General features: G+C 52.3%; 1 protein-coding gene across 9 annotated transcripts; it reads left to right on the forward strand.

Moving 5' to 3' along the window:
- Nucleotides 1–219: 219 nt before the first annotated feature.
- On the forward strand, nucleotides 220–16,545 carry LOC121166526 (protein OS-9). 9 transcript variants are annotated; one of them, XM_040995691.1, is made up of 15 exons: nucleotides 220–399; nucleotides 774–950; nucleotides 1,732–1,795; nucleotides 1,926–2,002; nucleotides 2,220–2,318; nucleotides 12,022–12,232; nucleotides 12,325–12,429; nucleotides 12,634–12,734; nucleotides 12,931–12,982; nucleotides 13,468–13,556; nucleotides 13,778–14,059; nucleotides 14,275–14,464; nucleotides 15,241–15,405; nucleotides 15,536–15,648; nucleotides 15,821–16,545. In XM_040995691.1, the coding sequence occupies exons 1-15, from the start codon at nucleotides 238–240 to the stop codon at nucleotides 15,944–15,946; spliced, it is 2,013 nt and encodes a 670-aa protein (XP_040851625.1). In that variant the 5' UTR covers nucleotides 220–237; the 3' UTR covers nucleotides 15,947–16,545. The 9 variants fall into 9 exon arrangements, with proteins under 9 accessions (XP_040851625.1, XP_040851626.1, XP_040851627.1 ...); XM_040995692.1 differs by having other exon boundaries at nucleotides 12,328–12,429; XM_040995693.1 differs by having other exon boundaries at nucleotides 12,328–12,429; nucleotides 13,778–14,014.
- The last annotated feature ends 355 nt before the right edge of the window (nucleotides 16,546–16,900 follow it).

The following is a 16,900-nucleotide window of genomic DNA, read 5'->3' on the forward strand; positions in this document are numbered from 1 at the left end:
CTAATCTCGTCGATGATTGGTTGACTTTTCTGGCCAATCATGCGCAAGGATTGATTGTGCCAATCGTGTTGTTCCACCTCCCAGGGAGCTTTGGGGCCACGTTTACAAATGGGAATCAGGTACGTAAGAGAGACAGAAGGTATAGCCAATGAGAATCTGCGGCGCTAATGGGTGAGGTGAGGCCGCTGCCAGGTTTAGGGCGGAAGGAACTTCTCTAGCTACGGAGGGGAGTGAAAGATGGCGGCGGAAACGCTGCTGTCCAGCCTGTTGGGGCTGCTGCTTCTGGGGTTCTTGTTACCTGCAAGTCTGACCGGCGGTGTTGGGAGCCTGAACCTGGAGGAACTGAGTGAAATGCGTTACGGGATCGAGATCCTGCCATTGCCCGTCTTGGGAGGGCAGGTAAGAAGTCGTATATGGGGCTAGGGTCCGAGGTAGAAGAGGAAGGAGGAGAAAAGCAGCTGCAGAGGCTCTGGGGGCAGCCGAAGGGAATCGGGAAGAGTACGCAGGGCTTTTACAGTGACTCCTGGGCATGGCAGCCTGGAACCCGCTCGCCGGCGTCCGGGAGGAGGGGGTCTTCCCGCCGTTAGTCTCCAGGTCCCGGATCCCAGACCAGACACCCCGCCTCCGTCTCCGGGGAGAAGTGAGCTTGCCTCCAGATAGAAGACAGCGCGAGGCCTCTCCAGGGTTGCTTCTGTCTTGGGGCATTTCCCCAGGGTCTGCCGAGGCATCTCTGCTGTCTTTACCTCATGCCCCCCGCCCCTCATCTTCCCTAGAGCCAAGCTTCGGACGTGGTGATCGTCTCCTCTAAGTACAAACAGCGCTACGAGTGCCGCCTGCCAGCTGGAGCTATCCACTTCCAGCGTGAGAGAGAGGAGGAAGCACCTGCTTACCAAGGGCCTGGCATCCCCGAGTTGTTGAGCCCCATGAGAGACGCTCCCTGCCTGCTGAAGGTGAAAGAACTGGATGGATGGAATGGGGACTTGTCAATATCCCTTAGAACATGCCGGTGCCAGCCAAGGGAGGCGGATCTAGGGTACCTGTAGGAGTTATGGAGGCCCCTGGCACCCAGCAGGGAGAGAAGCGCAGATTCCTAGAAGCACTATGACAGATTACAGAATCGGGTTTGACCAAGATTGAGGTGTCACTGTGGCTGATAGGAAGAGACACCTCCTTAGGGAAACCACTTCATGAGGTCACCCCTTTCGTGTCCTTCTCTGCCCCAGTTTCCTAGTTTGTTTTCTGTTGGCCCTTTCCCTGAGCTGCAGAGTCACCAAATCAGTTTGTTTGTTTTGGGGCTGACTCGCAGCACTAGGATGTTGGCTCCTGGCAAGCAGTGTATCTGGTTCTCAGCTTGTCTTTCTCCCCAGCTGTTAGAACAGGCTGAGGAATGCTATTTAGCTCAGGGTCTTCTGTTTCCCTAGTCTCAGCGCTTCAAGGATAACATGATTTTTTTTTAATTTGTGTGAAAGGCAAAGGATTAAAAACCCAACATTTGGGGGGGAGGGGGGAAGTGAGGAAGGCATAGCAAGACCTCAGGCAGAGAATAGAGTTTGGGATTCTCTCTGAGCTACGGTAGGAAAATAGCTCTTCCCTCTTTGTGTGGGGCACGGGGAAACTGGAGAGTCGAGTGTGGAAGGGGAGGGTTGTAGCTCTTGGAGCCTGGAGGCTGTGATCGCAAGAAGAGCCTACTGCACTCAGGCCCACCACTAACTCTTGTCTTTTCGTTGTCAGACCAAAGACTGGTGGACGTACGAGTTCTGCTACGGACGCCACATCCAGCAGTACCACATGGAAGGTAAGTCACTCCTGCATGTGCCCTGAGCACCCAGCAGCCTGCCCTGGAAGGCAAGCCACCTGCCCTCAGCCCTACTCCAGCCTCCTGCGCTGAGAAGGGAGTGACTGCTTCCCTATGGCTCCTCTTGCAGACTCAGAGATCAAAGGTGAAGTCCTCTATCTCGGCTACTACCAATCGGCCTTCGACTGGGATGATGAGACAGCCAAGGTGGCAGGAGTGTGGGACTGGAGGGACATGGTGTGGGGCCATGGGATGGAAGCCCTGACAGGGAGGGAGGCGCAGTGGTAGCTGCTGGCCACTAGAACCAAGGCTGCTACTAGGGCTGGGGTTCCTGAGGTCTCCGGGTCCAGTGGGGATGTGGGTCATTCTGCAGCTATGGCTGTCTTTCTCATGTCCTCTCCCTGCTGCCTAATGCTTTCGCCAGGCCTCCAAGCAGCATCGCCTGAAACGCTACCACAGTCAGACCTACGGCAATGGGTCCAAGTGCGACCTCAATGGGAGGCCCCGGGAGGCTGAGGTTCGGGTGAGTGTGGGGAGAGGGAAGGTGAAACTCCCTGAGTGATGCTAAATTCTAACGGAGGCGGGTGGGGTTGCTGCTCCCCCCCTGCCCCTGCAGCCACAAGGTAAGCCTCCTGTTTCCAGGACTGAACCATTCTCCCATAACTTCTCCTCTGAGTTCCTACCACAGCCCACCTTCTCCTGACATTTTTTACTTCCTATCACCTGACTACTCCTCCTTCATGCTGTGCCCACTCTGGTCATTAAACAACTCTCCAGCGGGGTCTTGCCTTGAGGGTCGCAGTAGCAAGCTTCTGCCCTCGTGGAATGTGTGGGCCACAGGGGAGGGAAATGTTCACACAAGAATCATGGACGCGAGCCTAGGATTACACCCAAGAAGGGAGATGCGGGAAGGAAGCCGAAGCCTCTTGGGGTGACTCCCAAAGCCCATTCGTGGTGGGTGGTTTCTGGAACTCATTCTGTGTTTTCTGTGATTGGCACCTGCATTGCAGCCAGCAGCCTCTTAACAAGTGCCACTTGGCAGGCCGAAGTGTGGTAGGTAAAGTTCCCCAAGTGATTCTATACACACAGACACACACTCCTAGAGAACCGTGTGCTGCCCACCAGACATACCTTCCCATAGTGCAGATTTGCATATGCAGCATGTGTTGGTCAGTGTTGAAAGCCCAAATCCAGGGTGGGACACGAGCAGGTTCTGTGTCCATTTTGAAGGTGGAGCCAAGAGGATTACTGGAGGGAATGCACGTGGGGTTGAGTAAAGGATGACCCCAAAGGTTTGTGTTGAAACAGCTAAGAGGATAGAATTGTCACTGACTGAAGCGTGTGAAGGAGTAGGTCTGGGGGAGGCACTTAGGTTGGTTTCCAACATACCAGTGTCAGGGTGCCCATCAGGCATCTCCCTGGGATGTGCAGTTGGCATTTAGCTCTGGGGATCTGGAATTCAGGGCGAGATCTAGGCTAGAGATAAAAATACTCGTGGTGTTTCTGCCACATTGGCTGCCTTCTGTCCTTTGAATCAGCAGGTCTCATTGTTCCCTCCACCTAGAATGATCCTCCCACAGGTCCCTGGAAGTCCGGCTCATCCCTTGCTCAGGTTATATTCAAACAGCCCAGCTGCAGGGCTGCCTCACGTACACATGAGCTAGCTTCTCCTCCCGTGCTGGTGAGGGGTCAACAGAGTCTTGGGGATTTCCAAGCGTGTAGCATGACCTGAAGTCACCTTCCTTGTTGGAGTCAGTCTCTGCCAGCCGTCAGCAGGGTGAGCTCCGAGGAGGCGGAGCGCTGTCCATCCTGTTTTCTTCTGTGCTGTCCGTGCCTGGCACCAAGTGGGCACCCAAAAATGATTGAGTGGGTGGGAAGCTGGTTCAGTTGTCATCTTTCTCAACCGGCTCAGAAGGCTGATCAGTTGGTCTCTGCACATGTGTGCATGCTTTTTGAGCTTTTTTTTTTTTTCTATATCAAAATAAATTTGTCTTTGAATTTCATTCCTTTATGGACTTTTTGAAGTGCCTTTGTATGTAGCTTTTTAAACTTTTTTTCTCATTGATTTGAGGTAAACAGAAAGAGGGAGGAGGAGACAGGTAGATGGGGCGAGTTCCTACCTGTTGGTTCACTCCCCACATGTCTGAAGCAACTGGGGCTGGTCCAGGACAAAAGCCAGGAGCTGGGAACATGAGCCTGGACTCCCATATGGCTGACAGGGAACTAATTCCCTGAGCCATCACCACTGCCTTTTGGGTCCTGGTCGAAACCGTAAGGGGAGTAAATCAGAGGTGTAAGAGCTCCTACGTGCACTCACTGTTTGTATCTCTCTCTTTCTCACTCTCTGCTGCACCGCCTTTCAAATAAGTCTGTAAAGCAAAAATAAGGTGACAGGTCAAGTGTAGATCACTGGGGAACAAAAATAAATGAATAAATATATAATAGGGAAGTAAAGTGAGTTGAGGGTAAGTAGAGGACAGACCTCTTGGAAAAAGTGACCTTGGAGCCGACAGTGGGAGCATGAGAAATTAGTCCAGCAGGTGTGGAATGGTGCAGGGGGTGGGAGGGAAGGGCTTCCTGGTGGAAGGACACTGAGGAATGCAGGAAGCCCGGGGGCAAGAGACGATGGCCTACCGTGTGGATTGGTGGATACATGGACAGAGGGCTAAGTGTGGCCTTGAAATGAAGAAATGTGAAACTTTCGAGAGACTTGGATGAGTTGGGGGACAAAACCTATAGAAGAAGGGGTGGGGGTTATCTCTCAGAATTCTGGCTTGAGCACCTGGATAGATGGTGCCAGGGACTTCTGAGATAGCGCAGTGGGCAGAGCAGTGGGCTCGGTGAAGGATACACTGAGTCCAGCCTTGCACATGAGCATGCTGATTCCAGTGGCCATTAGGCATCCCAGTGGAGGTGACTGAGCAGACTGAGGGTCTATGATCCTGGAGCCCTGAGAGAACTCAGTGGAACCCAGGGGCTGGAAGTTCCCGTCACGGCTGTTGTGACCGAAGCCAGGGGCCACTGGGAAGTGCCCAGAGGAACTGAGAGATGGCGTTTGGAGGACACCACTTGTTGAGAACACGGGCAGGAGAACAGGAGGGGGTGTTGCCAGGAAGAGGCCGTGAAGGAGCTTATGATGGGGGACCCAGTTGTCTGCTGCTGCTGAGCCTTCCCGGAAGAGAAGGATTAAAACCTGCTTGTGGGTGATCACAGGCATGGTCTGGATGGATGCAAAGCCTGCATGTGGGAATAAAGAGCTCAGACAGCAGGGTGGGGGACCAGACGGAAGGTATCAGTCCTCCACCCCATTACCCCTGAGCAGTTCTTGGGGAGTAGGCCTCATGACAGGGCTTTGGTGGTCTTTACAAGGACAATTTCAGTGTGCGAGGCTAAACACAAAGTGCTGGCTGAGGAAACCCCGGAAGGAATCCCACTGAGAAGCGGAGCTGTTAAGAGGTGCCGTGCAGATGTGGGCGTGCTGTGTTGTAGGTGTGTCTTTTGAGCCAGAACAGACTGAAACATGGTTAAGTGCTGTTGGGTGTGCATTATTTTAGAGAAAAGACAGGATGGAAGAAGGGCAGGTGAAAAGGGGCTGTGAATGGAGCTGGAAGGCACCTGTCCCAGAGGTCAGTGAATTCACTGCCAAGTTAAACAGGTGTTACTGTCTCACGGTATCTTATTCAGATTTTATTATTATTATTATTATTACTTTTTTTAGGAAACAGGAATGGAGTGCTGATGATACATTTGTGGTCCACTCTCCTGGCTTCCTGCTGCTCCTGCAGAGATAGTCTCAGCCATTGCCTTTGGCGTACCTTAATTGTCACAGACCTTAATAGATGACAGACAAGATGCATTGTTTTGTGCCACATCAGTGGTACCAATTGACCTTTTCACTAATCACTGTTTTTACCATTCGGTGGCATGATATGACATTCTATTTTTTGGTTTAAGGCTGATTTCATGTATCTGAAAGGCAGAAAAACAGAGCAATCAGGCCATCCATACATCTTTCATCTGCTGGTTCACTCCCCAAATAACCACAGTGACTGGAGCTGGGTCAAGTGGAAGCCAGAAACCAACAACTCCATCCAGGTCTCCCGTGTGGGTGGTAGGATCTGAGTACCAGGGCTGTCCTCCGCTGCTTTCCCAGGTCCTTTAGCAGGGCGCGAGATGGGGAAATGAGCGGCCTGGACTTGAATTGGTGCACATATAGGATTGCCAGTGTTGCAAGCAGTGGAGTAAGCCGTGGTGGCACAACACCAGCCTGTTTTAGGTTATTCTAATCTTTTATAAACACAAAATCACCTCTGGGAATTGTCCTGATCTGCAGAGTGTAAATCTACAAGGTGAAGTACCTGAAAATGGACATGCAGTTTTGATGTGTACTGCCAGATCACCCCACTTTGGTACAATGCCCTGCTCCTAGCATTGTTCTAGAGTGTCAGTTTCCCTACAACTGTGCCAGGCCTGTATATTTTTAAACTTAGGGATTTAGGCCAATCATCAGCTAAGAATCTAGATAAAGAATGATTTCTTCTTGTGGCTTTAATTTGCATTTCTCTTAAGAAAAGATGTGCAAGCTTACTCCATTGCAGAGTCATTTGTTCCTCTTTCTTTTTTTACTGTTTTCTTTGAATGATCCAGATTCTTGGGTCATTTTTCTAATGACTTGTGGATATTTTTCTTCTCATTTTTAAAAGAGCTCTTTTTGTGTATTAAAGATTGTCCTTCATGCTGGCGTGAGTTGCAACACTCCTTGTAACTCCTCTGGTGGGGAGCTCCCCTCCCTGGCTTTCAGGCTGTCTGCTTTCCTAATTAGGCGTTTCAAATGACACATTTCATTCGGAGCACTATTCTGGTTGTGTCCCTCCAATTTTAAAATGTGGCATTTCTGTTCCCACTAGGATTTCTCCTTTGCTTCAAAGCTTATTCAGAATTATGTTTCCTGTATTTCTAGACAGACATTTTGCTTTTGCAGTTTTTATATGATTGCTGTTGATGTTGAAATGCATGCCATTGTGTGCATGATTCCTTTGGTGACTGTTGTGACTTCAGTGTGACTTGCTGAAAGTCGTAGGTCTGTGCTAGAGAGCATATATGGTCTCTAGTTCATCAGCTCAAGATTTGCATTGTTCAGATTTTGTGTTTTGTGTGCTGACCAGTCATTATCGAAAGGTGTTATAATTCCCGCAGTGGTGGTGGATTTTGCAATACTGTTCATGTGCTTTAAGACCACGCGTTATTTGAAATCATAATCTTTAGGTTTTTTAAGACTGAATCAAAATAGAATCATCTTGAAAATTCTCTTCCCTTTGATTTATCTTGGTGTAATGGCTAAGACACCATTTGGCTGTTAAAGTGCCTGTGTTTAAGTCCGAGGTTCCAGTGTCTTGCTAACACACACCTAGGAGACAGGAGGGGCTGGCTGAGCTCCAGAAGTTGGCTTCTCTCCATCCTCATGGCTTTGGCCTGGCCCAGTGCGGCTTCTCTATGCATCTGGGGAGTAGAATAGGGATGGAGGTCTGGTATTGTTTGTGTGTCTGTCTCTGTGTTTCTTCTCTATTCCTCTCTGTGTCTTTCTGCCTTTCAAATATATTAAACTTTTTTAAAGAAAATTTTTATTGCAAAGTCAGAAATACAGAAAGGAGGAGAGACAGAAAGATCTTCTGCCTGATGACTCACTCCCCAAGTGACCGCAACGGCCAGTGCTGTGCCAATCCAAAGCCAGGAGCCTGGAGCTTCCTCCGGGTCTCCCATATAGGTACAGGGTTCCAAGGCTTTGGGCCATCCTCAACTGCTTTCCCAGGCCACAATCAGGGATGGGAAGCAGAGCTGCGGGGATTAGAACCAGCACCCATATGGGATCCTGGTATGTTCAAGGTGTGTTCAAGGCAAGGACTTTAGCCGCTAGGCCACTGCGCCGGGCCCCAACTATATGAAACTTTAAAAAAAAAATCAAATGATGACGAAAGTTAAGAATTTAAACATAGACTCTGAATTCTATCTCATTTTTGCAAGTGCCACGCTGTCTTGGTTGCCATTGCTTTACAGTGAGCCTTAAATAGGAAATGTGCATCCTCCAACTTTGTTCATCTTTTTCAAGATTGTTGTAACTATTTGGGATTCCTTGAATTTCCAAACGACTCTTAGACTCAGTTTACTATTTTCTGCAGAGAAGCCAGAGGAGTTTGGATGGGTTGGCCATGCTTGAGAACATCAGTTTGTGGAGTGCTGCCTTCTAGCAGGTCTCCTGGTCTTTGCATATGGGGGTCTTCGCAGGGCTGACTGTTGAGCCATTTAGGAAAGAGCCAGCAGGTGTATTTCTCTCTCTCTTCTTCTCCCTGTATTAAATTAGTTCTAATTCGTATCCTAACCTTCCCCTTGTTTGCTGTTGGTTTAGTTTGTTCTTTTTCTGGTTTCTTAGAATGGTAGGCTAGGGTATTGATTTGAGCTTCAAGTTTTTAAAAATAATAATGTCTATAGCAAGGCATTTGCCTCTAAGTGTTGTGTATGAGTCAGCTTTTCATTAGTATAATCGAGTACTGAAGGCAAGCTGCTTCCTCCAGAAAAGAGGTTTATTTGGGTCTGTGGTTCAGGAGGTACAAGGTCTAGGGCATCACTGGATGACAGCCTTCCTACTGGTGCAGTCCTTATGGACCAGCATCTCACAGCAGACAGCTAGGGAGCCTCGTGTGGCTCTGTGGGGCCTGAACCCATCCTGGTAAAGCTGCAGTTGCATCTTTGTTTTTAGTCATTTTGAGGTACTTTATAACTCAGGTGTTTTCCTTTCGTGGTTTATTTGTGTATTTGAAAGAGTTACAAAGAGAGAGGGAGAGACATAGAGGGAGATCTTCCATCAACTGGTGCACTCCCTAAATAGCTGCAATGGCTAGGGTTGGACCAGGCTGAACACAGGACCAGGAGCTTCACCCGGGTCTCCCAAGTGGGTGGCAGGAGCCCAGGCACTTGGCTGTCTTCTCTGCTTTTCCCAGGCCATTAGCAGAGAGCTGGGTTGGAAGTAGAGCAGGTGGGACTTGAACCAGCACCTATATGGGATGCCAGGGTTATAGGCGGCGGCTTCACTTGCTATGACATTATGCCGGCCGTATAATTTTCTTGTGATTTTTCCTTTGACCCATTTGTTACTTTGGAGTATGTTGTTTAATTTCCACTCTTGGGGAGTCTGCCTGAATGACCGTCGAAACCTAATGACTCTCAGTGGTCCCTCTTCTGAACATCGACGGCATTCACTTACGACTTTGGGCTTTAAAACTTTACAGGAGCTAGGCATGTGTTTGCAAGGAATGAGTCTCAACTGGACTTGAACTGTGGTTATGCAACAAGGTGGAGGAATCCACCATGGGGGGAGGGGTGGGGGGAATCCCCAGCGCCTATAAAACTGTACCACATAATACAATGTAAACAACAATAAAAAAAAAAAAAAACTTTACAGGAATTCAGAGTGATGAGAGGAACAAGCCCTATTTAGACTTTAGCATACGGTTGCAGCCATAGCCTGTGAGTTTGAGCACGTCATGTCTATGTTTTTATTCATTTTGAGGTATTTTGTAATTTTCTTGTGATTTCTCCTTTGACCCCTTGATTACAAACTTCTGAAATTTGTCATTCACTTCTCTTTAAAAAAAAATTGTATCTATTTTTATTTGAGAGGCAGCCAGACGGGTAGACAGATGAACGGAAGAGCGCCAGTATTCTGCTGTTCTCCCCAGAGGCCTGTGCCAGCGGCGCTGGGCCAGGTGCTAGGCAGGAGCCAGGACCTCAGTGAAGGTCTGCCATGTGGATGGCAAGGGCGCAAGTCCTTGGACCATCTTCAGCTGCCTTCCCAGGTGCATTGGCAGTGAGCTGGGTCAGAAATGGGGCAGCTTGGATTCAAAGCAGCACCACAGTGGGGAATGCTGGTACCCACAGGTGGTGACAACCATCTTAGAACATCCTACACAGCTCCACTTGTCTGAAAGTTCTCTTTGCCTTGGACTCCTTTCCCCCTCACCCACCTGCTCTAATTCACATGGTCAGATCCCTGCTAGGGAGCTGGAGGCAGGGGCATGGTCTGCTTCCCCCAGGCTCTGCTCTGGGCCTCTCCATCACATTGGTCTGGAATCTCATAGACAGATACTGGTGGCCTGCGCCCTCTATGAAATAGCATATCCCATAACCGGATGGTGAGGCAAGGGAGGTGGAATCTGTATCTGCTGAGCTGTGGGGGTTGGGTATGGAGACAGCCCAAACGCTACAAACTCTCGGTTTAGTTGATCTTTCTTTTTTTTCCTTGCTGCCTTCCTTACTTCCTTCTCTCTCTCTTTTTTCCTTCCTTTCTTCCTTTCTCTTTCTTTCTTCCTTTTCTTCTCTTTCTTTTTTTAATATATATATATATTAATATTTATTCATTCTTATTGGAAAGTCAGATATACATAGAGCAGGAGAGACAGAGAGGAAGATCTCCCATCTTTTGCATCACTCCCCAAGAGGCTGGAACACTCAGAGCTCAGCCGATCCGAAGCCAGGAGCCTGGAGATTGTTCCGGGTCTCCCATATGGGTGCAGGGTCCCAAGGCCTTGGGCCATCTTCGACTGCTTTCCCAGGCCACAGGCAGGGAGCTGAATGGGAAGTGGAGCAGCTGGGACATGAACCGGTACCCATTAGGGATCCTGATGCGTGCAACGCAAGACTTTAGCCACTAGGCTATCAACCGGGCCCAATATAGATTTCTTTGAGAGACAGAGAGAACTGCTTTCCACTGGTTTACTTCCCCAGATGCCTGCAATGGTAAGGACCAGGCCAAGTCAAAACCAGGAGCCGGGAACTGGGTCTCCCATGTGGGCAGCAGAGCCCCAGCTATGAGAGTCATTACTGCTGCCCCCCAGGGTGCCCGTGAGCAGGAACCAAGTGCCTGAACCATCACTTGCTGTCTCCAAGGAGGGACACTGGCAGGAAGCTAAGATTGGAAGTAGAGCCAAGACTCAAACCCAGAGATGGGTTTTACACATGCCAAGCAAGGTCTTAACCCCTGCATCAAACTCCTGCTTCTTACAAATATGCTGTGTACACACAAATACACATATATTCATAATTTGCTTTACATGACTATATATTATTCCCATATGGACTCAGGTTCGTGTCCCAGCTGCTCCACTTCCCTTCCACTCCCTGTTTGTGGTCTGGGAAGGCAGTTGAGGACAGCCCAAGGCCTTGGGACCCTGCACCCATGTGGGAGACTGGGAACAAGCTCCAGACTCCTGGCTTTGGATTGGCTGAGCTCCAACTGGTGAAAGATCTTTCTGTCTGTCTGTCCTCTGTAAATCTGACTTTCCAATAAAAATAAAATAAACCTTTTTAAAAGTTTATTTATTTGGGCCCGGTACGATAGCATAGCAGTTAAAGTCCTCGCCTTGAACGTGCCAGGATCCCGTATGGGTGCCGGTTCTAATCCCGGTGGCCCCGCTTCCCATCCAGCTCCTTGTCTGTGGCCTGGGAAAGCAGTTGAAGATGGCCCAAAGCCTTGGGATCCTGCACCTGTGTGGGAGACCAGAAGAAGCTCTTGGCTCCTGGCTTCAAATTGGCTCAGCACTAGCCATTGCGGCTGCTTGGGGAGTGAACCATCGGACGGAAGATCTTCCTCTCTGCCTCTCTTCTTCTCTGTATATCTGCCTTTCTAATGAAAATAAATAAATCTTTTAAATTTTTTTATTTATTTGATGTCAGAGTTAGAAGGAAAAACAGAGAGATCTTCTACTTACTTGTTCACTCCCCATATGGCTACAATGACTGAGGTTGGGCCAAATCAAAACAAAGAGCCAGGAGCTTCTTCCAGGGCTTCCATGTGGGTAACAGGGGCCAGCATGTGAGCCATCTTCCTCTGATTTCCTAGGCTATGAACAGTGGGGTGGATTGGAAGGAGAGCAGCCAGCATTGCAGGTGGTGGCTTTACCAGCTGCAAAACTGTACAATTAAAATGGCCTGGTGACCTGTCAGCTGCCCGTGTTCATTTCCCAGCTTCATTACTGAGCAACCCAAGCAAGTGTTTTCACTGCACCTGACCTCGGTTCCTTGAGCTACTGAGTTGAGATCCTTGGGTCCCTCCCTCTGAGTGTTTGCAAAGTACCAGAGAAATGGTACACATACTGTGCAGGATGTGCTGCTCTCAGAACGCAGGCTGGACACTGGTGGTCCCTGTAAGCCTCTCGCCCTTTGTGTCCCGGCAGTTCCTCTGTGACGAGAGCGCAGGAATTTCTGGGGACTACATCGATCGTGTGGATGAGCCCCTGTCGTGCTCCTATGTGCTGACCGTTCGCACTCCTCGCCTCTGCCCCCACCCTCTACTCCGGCCCCCGCCCAGTGCTGCTCCACAGGCCATTCTCTGTCAGCCATCCCTGCAGCCCGAGGAGTACAGAGCCTACCTGCAGAGACAAGATGGTGAGGACATGGGGCGGGCTGTTGGAAGGGCCAGGAAGCTGAGAAAGTCTTGAATCACCCAGAGGACCTGATGGCCCTGTGTGGCCCATCAGCAGACTCAAAGCTGGATGACCATAAAGTCGTGGAGGAGGCACAGGAGCTGGAGCCTGAAGCGTGGAGTGAGGCCAAGCCTGGGGTGGCACCCCCAAAGGGAGAAGGTAGGACTTGCCTCCCTGTCCTATGCAAGTGGCTTCCACTTCTCCCCTCCATTCAACCTTCAGTCCCCTGTACTGATTGATGGGTTGGGCCAGAGGAGTGCCATGGACTCTTAGGGATAGAGGTGGGATGTGTGCCCCATTCTGTCTGCTCCCTTCCTTTCTCACCTCCTTTCAGACTCCTCCCCCTGCCCCTCTGCATCCCAGGTGCAAGCGCAGCCAAGGATGACAACAAGCAATCCGATTTCTGGAAGATGCTCCAGGAGCCAGAGGACCAGGCCCCAGCAGGGGAAGAAGCCCCAGCAGAGGTGAGAATCAGCTTCCCAGCCACCCCTCTGCCAAGGCTGGAGCTGACTTTGAGGGTGGGGAGAGTCAGTTGAACTGAGTCGAGCTGAGGTGACTAACGTATCACTAGGGAGGTAAGGCATGCGCAGAAACCCTGCCTTGAGATCTTGGTGGGCACGCACAGGACCTCACACTTGACTACTCCTTTCTCCCCATCAGGAGCAGGACCCGAGCCCGGAGGCAGCAGACCCAGCTCCAGCCCCTGCCAGTGGTGAGGCAGCCCTCTGAGACATGGGTTGCAGAGGGTAGACATTAAACACTGGGAGGCAAGGTGGGCATCCATGCCAGCAGCGAGTCCACTTTTACCCTAGTTAATGGCTTTGGACAGACAACAAGGCTGTTGTTGGGAGGGAGGGAGCAGGAGTGGCGGCCCCACTCCTTGTTGACTTCATAGGCCTGGATGATTTCGCTTCCCCTCAGCTTCTATACCCATAAAGCACAGGTCATCAACTCCGCCTTGCAGGCTTGTAAGGAATCTAATTGTAGCAGCAGGCTGGAGCTGAGGAGACTAGGAACCATTAATACTGGGAAGGGAGAGTGGCTCCGGTCCGAGGTCCCTTCTGTGGCCCTGAGGCCTGGGGTCCTGGCCCCAAGAGGCACAGGAGTATGTGACAAGCCAGGCAACCAGTGGCCTGGTGGCAACCGGCCCTCTCACCTTATTCCCACAACAAAGCCATGCTGTTCCTTTCACCCCAGACTTTCAGAACAACGTGCAGGTCAAGGTCATTCGGAGTCCTGCAGACTTGATTCGATTAATAGAGGAGCTGAAAGGTGGAGCCAAAAAGGTATGGGCCCCCTCTCAAGGGAGGGGCAGGACCTGCCTCCCAGCTTGGAGCCTTAAATAAACCACCCTTGACCCAGGCCTGCATCTGACCTCCCCAGCCAATAGGCGTCCTTCATGCCTCCAGCCCTCCACCCCCTGGCACAGCCCCCACTGTCTGACCCATTGTACACCTCTCACCACAACTACCCCCCACTCCCTCCTTCCCCTTCCCCACCTGCGCAGGGGAGGCCAAACACAGCCCCGGAGGAGCCTGAAGAGGATGCCACAGAAGCCCCTCCACAGGAAGCAGAGGGGAAGGAGAAAGGGGAGACAGAACCCCAGAGTGAGGCTGGGGAAGAAGAAGAAGACGGGGATGAGGACGAGGATGAAGATGAGGATGAGCGGCAGCTGCTCGGAGAATTTGAGAAGGAGCTGGAAGGGATACTACTCCCATCTGACCGAGAGAGGTTGCGCTCCGAGGTGAAAGCCGGCATGGAGCAGGAGCTGGAGAACATCATCCAGGAGGTAGGCGCCGCCCTCACACCTGCTGCTGCTGCCTCCATGGCCACCACAGGTGCCAGCTCCCACAGGGTGGCACAAAGAGCTGAGGGGCCAGCAGCATGCATCTGGCTGTTCCATCCAACAGAGGGCGGTGGGGAAGGGGGCTGGAGACCAGGGTGCGGCCTGGGGGAGAGTATGGCCTGCCGGCCCGCGGTACCAGCTCTCACTGGTTACTGCAGACCGAGAAGGAGCTGGACCCCGATGGGCTGAAGAAGGAGTCTGAGAGTAGGCGGGCCATGCTGGCTTTGACGTCCACTCTCAGCAAACTCATCAGAAGGCTGGAGGAGAAGCAGAGTCCAGAGATGCTGCGGAAGCCCCGGAGAAGGAAGGTTGTGCCCCGAAAGCCTCCCCCGTCACCCCAGCCTGCAGGTGAGACAGGCCCGATGGGAAGGAGCCGCCCGGCCACTTGACTGCTCAGCTGGCACTGTGCCGGGGCACCTGTTCCTGCCCTCTCCAAGGATGCACCTGCCCTTCTTAGCACAGCTGCCTCCTGGTCAGCCTCCTGGACAGCAGTTGGGAGCCTGTATGCCTGGTCTTGGGGGTCGCTCTTGGATGCCCAATGCCTGGAGCCGTGCCTGGTTCCTTGTGGTGATCAGCAGGCAGGATCTGAGTGACTCTGGGACCAAGTCCTATGGGGGTGCACCTTGCAGAGGCCCCAGCTGTGAGCCCAGCTGCCTGGGAGCCTGCACACAGCTGCAGTCACCTCCTCAGTGCCTATGGGTGGTGTCTAGTCTATGGGGTGCCATGGGTGTGGCCAGCAGGCATACCCTGTGGAACCTCCCACAAGGGCAGTCCCTGGGGCCACTCTGTAAAGCCTGAAGCTAGTTTTCCAACCTGCTTCTTAAAAGCACCCTGGTTGGCACAGGTGGCCTAGGTTTTGCTTTGAGAAACGCAGTTGTTTCCTGGAAGGTGATGGGCAGGATTACAGGGTGGCGTGGGGAGGAGGAGTTGGAATTGGTGGCCAGAGTTCTGCAAGTGAGACCCATGAGGGCACCCTAGCTCTGATCAAAGAAATGGGGTGGGAAGTGGTAAAGGGGTGGGCACCCAAACCAAAGAGGGCTCAGGGAGAGGTGAACACTGCAGCCCAACCCTGGAGTCACGCCCGACTCTGCTTTATGTCTCCCTGTGTATGTTGCCCCCCTAAGAGGAGGATCCTGAGCACAGAGTCCGGGTCCGGGTCACCAAGCTCCGTCCCGGAGGCCCCAATCGGGATCTCACCGTCCTGGAGATGGAACGGGAAAACCCGCAACTGAGACAAATCGAGGGGCTGGTGAAAGAGCTGCTGGAGAGGGAGGGACTCCGAGCCCAAGGTGGGCCCTGGAGGGCGGCTGGGCTGGAGCGGCCGCAGGGGTTCCCGTGGTGGAGGGGCTGGGGGCAGGGGCCCTGCCTGAGGCTGCTGCCCCGCTGCCCAGTCTCTCACAGCCCACCGCTCCTTCCCAGGGAAGATCGAAATCAAAATTGTGCGGCCTGGGGCCGAAGGGACTGAGGAGGATGCGCGCTGGCTGACTGATGAGGATACGAAAAACCTCAAGGAGATTTTCTTCAATATCCTGGTGAGGGGCATCCTGTCCTACCCTGCCATGGCCCGTGGTGTTTGTCCATGAAAGGTTCGGTTGCCCAAGTAGCTCACATCCGTTCTGTGGGCTCTCTGCTGTCAGTTGGCCTTGGAGGTAGCTGATCCTCCAGCCCCGCCTCTTCGGCCGCTCAGCCCCACCCCTCCCGCAGGTGCAGGGAGCTGAAGAGGCCCACAAAGAACGGCAGCGACAGAAAGAGCTGGAAAGCAATTACCGCCGTGTATGGGGCTCTCCAGGCGGTGAGGGCACAGGAGACCTGGAGGAGTTTGACTTCTGAGACCTGGAGCCATCCCAGCCGACCGGCCCTGCCTCTTCCCCACCCTGGGGTATCCCCTCCACTGAAGGCAAAACAGCCAATGCTGAGCTATGGATTTTGGGGCCTCAGCCTGGGTGGGAAGAGAGCTGTGGGGTGCCTGCTGCTGAGAGCCGCCACGAGGCTACTGGGCCTGTGGCCTTTGCCCTTCCACACTCTCGCTATGTCACCTTCCCTTGCTCCTCGGCCCTCCCCACCACCAGCCCCTGAGTTGGGGAATCTTCCCTCCTGTCTGCCTGGAGCCTGGGACCAGCTACCTAGGGGAGAGTGCAGCGGGGAGAGCCGGAGAAGGAGGGCAACTTAGCAGGCTCCCTTCCACGCTGCTGTTGAGGTTTCTGTTTCCCCTCCCTTGTGGTTGCCTTGGGTTTCCTTCTCCCTTTCCTGTGCACCTGGCCCTTTCCACCTGCGCTTCCGAGGTCGGGAAAGCCTCACCTCTGTGGCCCAGGAAGTGGGGGAATGCTGCCCATCATCTCCAACACAATCCCAGCCAAGAACAGGGTGGGCACAGAGCCACCCACCTCTTTTTGAACAATCAGGTTTCTAAATAAAGAACTGGACCATCAGCCCATCAGTGCAGGGGGGTTTTGTCAAAGGACAGGAGGCAAGGAAGGGGCAGGAATGGGAAGATAACGGCAGGGTGGTCTTCCCAAGGCAACCATCACTCTCTGTAGCTCATCTTTGTAGTACATCCCCCAGGTGCTGGGGTGGGGAGTGGGAACCAGTGTGTTCACAAGGAGACCTGGCTGGTCCAACACAGCCTCCTGACCTGGCAGGCATTGAAAGAAGCCCGTGGAGTGTTGTCACCCCTCCCCACCTCACCTCTCCAATCTGGGTCTTGGTGAGCAGCAAGCAGTTCCTTCTTTAACGCCCTGAATATCCAAATGCACACCCTGAGACTCCACAGCCCACGCCCCCACC

Source organism: Ochotona curzoniae, unplaced genomic scaffold (genome assembly GCF_017591425.1).
Source record: "Ochotona curzoniae isolate NIBS_2020 unplaced genomic scaffold, NIBS_Ocur_1.0 patch165, whole genome shotgun sequence".
NCBI classification, from domain to species: Eukaryota; Metazoa; Chordata; class Mammalia; order Lagomorpha; family Ochotonidae; genus Ochotona; species Ochotona curzoniae.

Bases quoted from the DNA above. Each gene is read 5' to 3' on its own strand.
- LOC121166526 (XM_040995691.1), top strand. From the start codon at position 238: ATGGCGGCGGAAACGCTGCTGTCCAGCCTGTTGGGGCTGCTGCTTCTG. The intron at 2,319-12,021 runs GTGAGTGTGGGG...GTGTCCCGGCAG, and splicing joins CCCGGGAGGCTGAGGTTCGG to TTCCTCTGTGACGAGAGCGC. The intron at 15,406-15,535 runs GTGGGCCCTGGA...GCTCCTTCCCAG, and splicing joins GGAGGGACTCCGAGCCCAAG to GGAAGATCGAAATCAAAATT.